Here is a 7,981-nt window from a genome sequence, read left to right as displayed (position 1 = left end):
CAGATCCACCCAGCCAAATTTTATGTTGGAGGACCCTTCTTCCTACTCAACAGATGCCATCAAGATTGTGAAGAAAATGGTGCAAGGAGGAGATGAAGAGCAGAGGTGTGGAACGGTTCTTGCACAACGTCTAGCCTTGTTTAAATAGCAGGCGGACGTGAGGAGCAAGCGGCGAGACTGAGGGGTTTTTCCGTGGGTCGGGGCAGCCAGGAACGGGCATGGCAGCGGCTCGGACGCCCGCAAAGCCTCCTAGTTTGTCTTCGGTTTGCAGGGGAAAATCCTTTAGGACCGCCCGAATCCCGACGGATCGATACAGACCCACATTGGATGACACAATATGTTTAGACCGCGCGGTCCGGACGTATGCGGAGGGTTTGAGGGTTGGCATTGTAGATGTCCTAATAAATAATTGCAAATGATAACTGCCACACATGTGACACGAAATAACACCACCATGGCGGTTTTACACTAAAATTGTCATAAAAAATTAAATTAAAACTTGCCATCCAAACAGAAAATTATCATGCTTGACAACTAAAATTGCCATTCTCGGATAACTAAACTCGTCATCAAAAACCGTCAGGATGGAATTGCTTCGTGCCACATGTGTGACACTTATCAGGGTTCTAGATAATAGAGTGGTGCTACGTCTACAAAAAGGTTTTTATTTCAAATAAAAACGAAAAAGAGTAAAAAAACATTTTATTTATTTTTGAGCCAAAGGGTATCCCCCGTTCCACGCAATTGATTGAAACGAAAACAGAGATCACAACGCCGAGCCAAAGCCAAGGTAGCTAGCCAGTAAGCCAGCAAGGCAACATCCAGACCAAAAACGTTTTTTTAATCTTATTACAGGCCCAGTGACGAAAACTGACAAAGAGAAACTGCACCACGAAGCATGCACGTAGGGAGGGACGCACACCTCTAGTGGAATTTGCAAGTTGAGACACCGTTCCTGAAAGCTGCGGGCAGGGTGTCCGGTGTGATGTGAGGGCACCCCTTGACGCGCAGATGAATGGCACCTGTGCAGCGCCCGAGGCCCGACAAGGACGACAACAGCGGGCAGTCGGCGATGCTCACGTCCCTGAGCAGGGGGAACGCAACTTTGGGCATGTCATTGTCATTCCACGCCACCAGTTCCTTCATGTCGTCCAGCACGATCTTCTTAAGCTTCGGGAACGCGCCGCCGCCGCAGAAACCGCCGTCGATCCTCGCAACAGCACAAAGCTCCTTGATTTCGAGAAGCTCAAGGCACGGGAGCTGGCCCAGGGCAGGAAGGGCCTTGAGCTTCCTGCAGTTCTTGAGGTACAGGCGCGTCAGCTTCTCCAGTCCGCTGAGCCAGGTAGGCGACGTCTCCCCGGGGTACCTCGCGATACGAAGTTCATGGAGGTAGCGGTGGGGCTGGAGACCTTGGAGGACGGCAGCAGCAGAGCTTCGGGCGACAGGTTCTCCGCGGCGCGCATCCGGGGCCCCCCATTGAAGCTTCAGGACCTTGACGGAACACTTGTTGTCAAGCCGAGCCTGCTTGGCTTCCTCTTTGCTCGCGACGGCGTCCAGGCCCTTTATGCTCAGCGTCTTCCCAAGGGACTTCATCCCGGCCAGCTCCCACAGGCCGTGCCCTTCCTTCTCCGATCCCCTCATCACCTGGAACTCGATCGACTCTCGAAGTTTAACCAGCCTTCCTATGCCACTTATGTTGGTGATGCACTCTCTCTTCTTCCCTTTGTCCTCCTGGCCCACACTCAGTGTCTGAAGAAACACTAGCTTGGTGACTTGATCACCGAGATCACTGCTGACGGTGCTGGGAAGGCCTAGGTACCTCACATGTTTCAGCTTGCCAATACTCGCTGGAAGTTCAGTTATGCCTGTCTCTGTCAGATCCAGTACTCTCACACCCTTGAATTGTTGGAGTTTATCTTTGTCAATGGCAGCGATACCATCATCATCACCATCATCCTTTAGGACTATCAAGGTCCGCAGATTGCCGAGTCCTATGGAGTACTCATTCAGCTGATCAAGGCAGCCGCTGGTAACTGACAAGTGGCGAACCCTTGGAGGGATGCTCGTCTTGTCTGCGGTGCTCGCACGAGAGATGCTTATGCAGTTCTTGGAGGAGGCATCACGTATCATCCGATGAATGTGCTCGTGAATCACGTAACGATTATGTTTGTCTCCTCCGCCCTTGCTCTGTTCTAACGACTCGAACAAGGAGCGGTCCACCAGCTCTTGGAAGTAGCCTCTGGCAACGTCTTCCATGCTGCTCATCCCATTTCCAACCTGAGGATGATGGGCCTTCTCCTCGACGAAACCAAGAGCCATCCACATCTTGCTCAGCTTCTCAGGCTCAAACCTCCAACCGTCTGGGAATATGCTGCAGAACGCGAAGCAACGCTGGAGGTGCGGTGGCAGATGGTCATAGCTGGCGAGATGGCTTGCTACTACGCCGGCGATGTGGCATTCGATGTTTTCCAAGATGCCTCCGCGCCGCTCGCGCCCGCAGCCTGCCTTTCGTGCCTTCAACTTCTCGCCGATCTCTATGGCCGCCGAAGGGGACCCCTTGAGCTTGAGCACCCCCTGGATGCCGCTGGTACCATCGGCGCTGAGATTTGCAGTGTCGTTGAGCAGAAGCATCATCTCTTCAGGTTTGATCCCATTCAGGAAGATGGTTTCTTGTGCGCCTAGTTTCGTCGAACAAATCCTGGATCGCGTCGTCATTACGATGCGACTCCCGACGCCCACGAAATCAGTGAAGCAGCGCAGCGCATTCCTTCTCTCGCTCTCGTTGATGTCCTTTTCGTGGCTCCATACATCATCCAGCACAAGCAGGCACCTCTGGGATGCCAGTTGTGCCTTGAGCTTGTCCTGAAGGCTAGAAATGTTCATCTCCTGGACTGATTTTTCGCCGACGGCCGACTTCCAAATCTCTGCCAGAAGGTCGAACTGAGCATTCTTGCCGTAGGCAGGCACCCATATGGGCCGATCAAACTTGCCTCTGACATGGCGGTACGCCTGGCGAGCAAGCTCGGTCTTCCCCATCCCGCCATGGCCTACGAGGGAGATAACCTTCTTGTCCTTGCAGTTGCCGTCCCCGAGCATGGAGACTAGCTGCTCATACTCGTCGCGGTACCCGAAGAAGAGCTTCTTTTCCCTTACTGGCTCCGGGCCCAAGGGTGCTCTGCAGAGTGCAGAAAGTACAGCACGCCGAGTGCTGGGATTCTCGCAGAGATCTCGCATCCTCTCACGAAGCTCCCCTAGGTTCTTGAGCACTTCCTTGAGCTGATTCGGTGACGGACCACCGGTGTTGGTGGTGAAAATCCACCAAGAATATGCGGATTTCCTGCCACTGCTGCTAGCACTGCCACCACCACCGCCGGAGCGCTTCTTAAGGTTTTTAGCCGCCTCGGCCTCAAGGATATGCGACTCGAACAAGTCCAGGATCTCCTCCGCGTCATGGATGGCATCCTTGAGACTCCACAGACGGTTGACCCAGGTCCTGTCGTTGACGGAGCCCCCCATAATAGCTGGATCATCCAGGAAGTCCTTGATGTCCCCCAGATCTCGCGCCAGTTTCAGCAGCTTCTTCCTCATGCCCCTTGGCAGCTTGTACTTGCTGGAAGCGCAGGACCGTGCGACCTCCATGAGCTTGGTTATGTGCGGCGAGACGAACCATCCCACCACCGCAAGTGCAACAGCCACTTCCGGCCCCATGGCGACGATCGACGAACGCCGGCCCGGAGCCTAGCTAGCAGTTGGCACCTCACCTGCCAATTATTGCGTAACTATAAATAAAATTAATTAATGATGGGGATTGGGGAGACGACAACATGTCCCTACGAGCCGAGCCATGGATCCGAAGAAGATGATGAATGAACGATTTACTAGTGCGTAGTACCTGAGGCTCAGAAGAGCATGGAGGCAGATCCGAAACGACGAAGCCAGCCACAGTGTATCCTCCCGGCGACCGATCACCACAACCCAGCAAGCTCAAATACCGCATGCTACACGCTCAATGAAAGATGATGTGCGATCGAGATCTCATCCTGTTCTACCAAATGGAGAGAGAGAGAGAGGACAGACGAGTGAGAACGGATGGAATGAGGAGGCCATCCATGCATGCACAAGGACTAATCAAAGTCGTCGAGTCAACCGTTGGACAGCTCGTTAAGGTTTATATTTGTACAAAAGAAATGGGTAGTGGCTGTAGGAGACGCGCCTGCGGTTGGTGGGTCCACAAGAGACAAAACTCAAGAGCAGTGCCTGTCGGCGACTAGCCGGAAGAGTCGATGGTTAGTACAGTAGGTAATTTCGTACGAGAGAGCTAGTGGTATCTAATTAATCTGGGGTGACACAAGGAAGCTGCTCGGGGTTTGCCGGTGGAGAGAACTATGGCCCGGCAACGTTCTAGAATCACTTGGCACAGCAATGGTGGTGCCAATATTCCACCATTCTAGCACTCTCGCTGAACTTCGTGGGAGCTGCATGCAAACCACCAAGTTCTCCAGACTGAATCGATGGCGCAAACCGCTCGCAGGACAACTTGCTCTCAATCTTGACGCTGCTTTTTCTGAGAAGGATTACACGGGAGCGTGCGGAGCTGTTGTCTAGGACAGCAAAGGTAGGTGCGGCCATTGCCAACTTGGAACATGTTGCGGACATTGTCTCCGCTCCGCTGAAGCCGCTGCCAGCTTTTCTTGGGTCCCTCCGCCTCATAATATAAGAGCAGTTTTGATAAGTGTAGTGTTAAAAACGCTCTTATGTTATGTGACAGAGGAAGTAGGTTTTAAGGGCATCTCTAACAGCCGCGCCACGTGCGGCATGCTCACAAAGCTTTTGTAGCACGCTGTACGCTAGTTTTTGCGCGGCGCGGAGCGCTTGCTGCAGCAGCTGCGCTGCAGTTTAGCGCGCGTGAGCCACTCCAGCAGATGCGCTAAACTGCAGCGCGCGCGAGCAGCCGGCGCTTGCCATATGTTACGTTTTGGGACGATTGATATTCGAAACATGAAAACAAAGACATGGCATATAGTTTAAAATCACCCAAACAAGTTCGACATAAAGGTTCAAATTCATGCCCACGACATCATCCAACCAAATTCAAAATCCGAACGAAGTTCATGACATAAAAGTTCACACAAACGAATGGCAAATCAACAATCACGCCTCATCCTCGTCTTCGTCCTCCTCTTCCTCCGATTCATCTTCCTCATCCGAAGACGATTCTTCATCCTCCTCTTCATTGCCGCACGCCGCATTGCGACGACACCTTATGAACTATGGTTTGGCAAGAAACCCAAGTTGTCGTTTCTTAAAGTTTGGGGCTGCGATGCTTATGTGAAAAAGCTTCAACCTGATAAGCTCAAACCCAAATCAAAGAAATGTGTCATCATAGGATACCCAAAGTACACCTTCTATCACAGATCCGAAGGCAAGATATTCGTTGCTAAAAATGGATCCTTTCTAGAGAAGGAGTTTCTCTCGAAAGAAGTGAGTGGGAGGAAAGTAGAACTTGACCTGAAAGTAGTTCCAGTGATTCCTACACCAATAAGTGAGGAAGCTAATGATGATGATCATGAAACCTTCTGATCAAGTTACTACTAAACCTCGTAGGTCAACCAGAGTAAGATCCGCACCAGAGTGGTACGACAATCTTGTTCTGAAACTCATGTTACTTGACCATGACGAACCTACGAACTATGAGGAAGCGATGATGAGCCCAGATTTCGCAAAATGGCTTGAGACCATGAAATCTGAGATATGATCCATGTATGAGAACAAAGTGTGGACTTTGGTTGACTTGCCCGATGATCGGCAGGCCATAGCGAATAAATGGATCTTCAAGAAGAAGACTGACGCTGACGGTAATATTACTGTCTACAAAGCTCAACTTGTTGCAAAAGGTTTTCGACAAGTTCAAGGATTTGACTATGATGAGACTGTTGGTGTCAAAACCGGTGGATCTTGGGTAGGGGGTCCCGAACTGTGCGTCTAAGGCGGATGGTAACAGGAGGCGGGGGACACGATGTTTACCCAGGTTCGGGCCCTCTTGATGGAGGTAACACCCTACGTCCTGCTTGATTGATATTGATGATATGAGTATTACAAGAGTTGATCTACCACGAGATCGTAGAGGCTAAACCCTAGAAGCTAGCCTATGGGATGATTATATGTTGTCCTACTGACTAAACCCTCCGGTTTATATAGACACCGGAGGGGGCTAGGGTTACACAGAGTCGGTTACAAGGAAGGATATCTACATATCCGTTTTGCCAAGCTTGCCTTCCACACCAAGAAAAGTCCCATCCGGACACGGGACGAAGTCTTTAATCTTGTATCTTCATAGTCCAACAGTCCGGCCAAAGGATATAGTCTGGCTGTCCGGGGACCCCCTAATCCAGGACTCCCTCAGTAGCCCCTGAACCAGACTTCAATGACAATGAGTCCGGCACGCAGATTTGTCTTCGGCATTGCAGGGCGGGTTCTTCTTCCGAATACTCCATATAGAAGATTTCGAACACAAGAATAGTGTCTTGATCTGCAAAATAAGTTCCGCACACCACCGTAGAGAGAATAATATTTCCACAAATCTAATCAGCTGACACGTTTAGCAACATGACATTATGCCATGGCCCGGTCTTTATTTGAACCGTTTTTCTCAACCAGCATTGCACATATTGCGAGGCGGTTTTCTTGACATGTCTTCTCGAAGCAGAGATCGTGTCCCCCTTATTACGGGATTCTCATCAATACAGACGTGGGTAACCCAATCGTGCTCGTTGGTATGACTCCTTGATTTTAAGCAAGTCCCAAAGGGCCACGAGGAGGATGCTTGATATTCGCCCTCTTTATAAAGAGGCCAAGGCCCGTCCTTTTCTCTCTCTCGTACTCAATCGAATCCTTCCCCCGCCTCGAGTTCCAACACCCAAGGCTTAGGTCAGGCGCTTCGGACCTTCAACCATGTCCGGATCCAACCTTCAAGGTCGGTGGATGCATTCCTCTGTCACAGACGAGGACATCAAGAAGCTAAGAGAGGCCAGATATTTGACCGACGAAATCTGGCACAGGCTGCCTGCTCGAGGGCAGGTCATTCCCACTCCCAAACCCGACGAGAGTGTTGTATTCATCTCTCACTTCCTCAGAGGGCTAGGCCTCGCTCTGGATCCCTTTGTTAGGGGGCTCATGTTCTATTATGGGTTGGATTTCCATGACCTGGCCCCGGATTCCCTCCTTCACATCTCATCGTTCATTGTCGTGTGTGACGCCTTTCTCTGCATTACCCCACACTTCGGCTTGTGGCTCAAGACTTTCAATGTGAAGCCGAAGATGATCGAGGGGCGACACGCAGAGTGCGGAGGTGCCGTAATAAGCAAAAGTGCTGATGTTCCGTGGCCAGAGGGTTCCTTCCCAGAGGTGTCCGATTTATGGAAACAGGAGTGGTTTTATATCACAGCTCCCCGAAGTGCCAAGTGGGTAGCCGCCCCTGCCTTTCGCTCGGGCCCCCCATCACAACTGACGTCATGGATCAACAAGGGGCTGAACTGGGGGCCAGTAAATGATGTGCCGATATTGCAGAGTCGCATCCGAGATCTCCTTGAGAGAGATGTCAGCCTGGTCACGGTAATGCAAGTCATGCTAGTTCGTCGGGTCCCGCCTTGCGAACGTCGACCCCTCCGTATGTGGGAGTTCAATCCGGAGGGACCGCGAATTATTCAGCACTTCCTCGGCATGACGCTCGAAGAGATGTATAAATTGTTCTTCGAACCACAAATAAGGTGTCCGGACACCACCGAGGATGCGGGTCTGAGCTGCAATCGCCCAGATACCCAAGTAAGTAAGCCCGTGGCCGAACACGCTGTCTTTTTATTTATCATAACATCATTCTGGAAAGTCGCTCTTTGACCAGGACTGGGTAACAAAGGAGAATATGATCAGGTGTTCGGCCCCCCTTCCCGAAGGTTCAACAAATCCAGTACTAGCCAGAATGCTC

General features: G+C 51.3%; 1 protein-coding gene across 2 annotated transcripts; it reads right to left on the bottom strand.

The window, feature by feature from the left end:
* Nucleotides 1-820: 820 nt before the first annotated feature.
* On the bottom strand, nt 821-4,122 carry LOC125526527 (putative disease resistance protein RGA3). Of its 2 annotated transcripts, none has more exons than XM_048691206.1 (2): nt 3,893-4,122; nt 821-3,779 (listed from the first exon to the last, which is right to left on the bottom strand). In XM_048691206.1, the coding sequence occupies exon 2, from the start codon at nt 3,706-3,708 to the stop codon at nt 925-927; it is 2,784 nt and encodes a 927-aa protein (XP_048547163.1). In that variant the 5' UTR covers nt 3,709-3,779; nt 3,893-4,122; the 3' UTR covers nt 821-924. The 2 variants fall into 2 exon arrangements, with proteins under 2 accessions (XP_048547163.1, XP_048547164.1); XM_048691207.1 differs by having other exon boundaries at nt 821-3,761.
* Nucleotides 4,123-7,981: the final 3,859 nt, after the last annotated feature.

This window comes from Triticum urartu, unplaced genomic scaffold (genome assembly GCF_003073215.2).
Source record: "Triticum urartu cultivar G1812 unplaced genomic scaffold, Tu2.1 TuUngrouped_contig_10391, whole genome shotgun sequence".
Taxonomy (NCBI): domain Eukaryota; kingdom Viridiplantae; phylum Streptophyta; class Magnoliopsida; order Poales; family Poaceae; genus Triticum; species Triticum urartu.
The sequence above is the reverse complement of the archived record's forward strand: the minus strand, read 5'-3'. Positions and strand labels throughout refer to the sequence as shown.

What these genes read in the sequence shown, in the direction of transcription:
- LOC125526527 (XM_048691206.1), bottom strand. Translation starts at nt 3,708, where the DNA reads ATGGGGCCGGAAGTGGCTGTTGCACTTGCGGTGGTGGGATGGTTCGTC.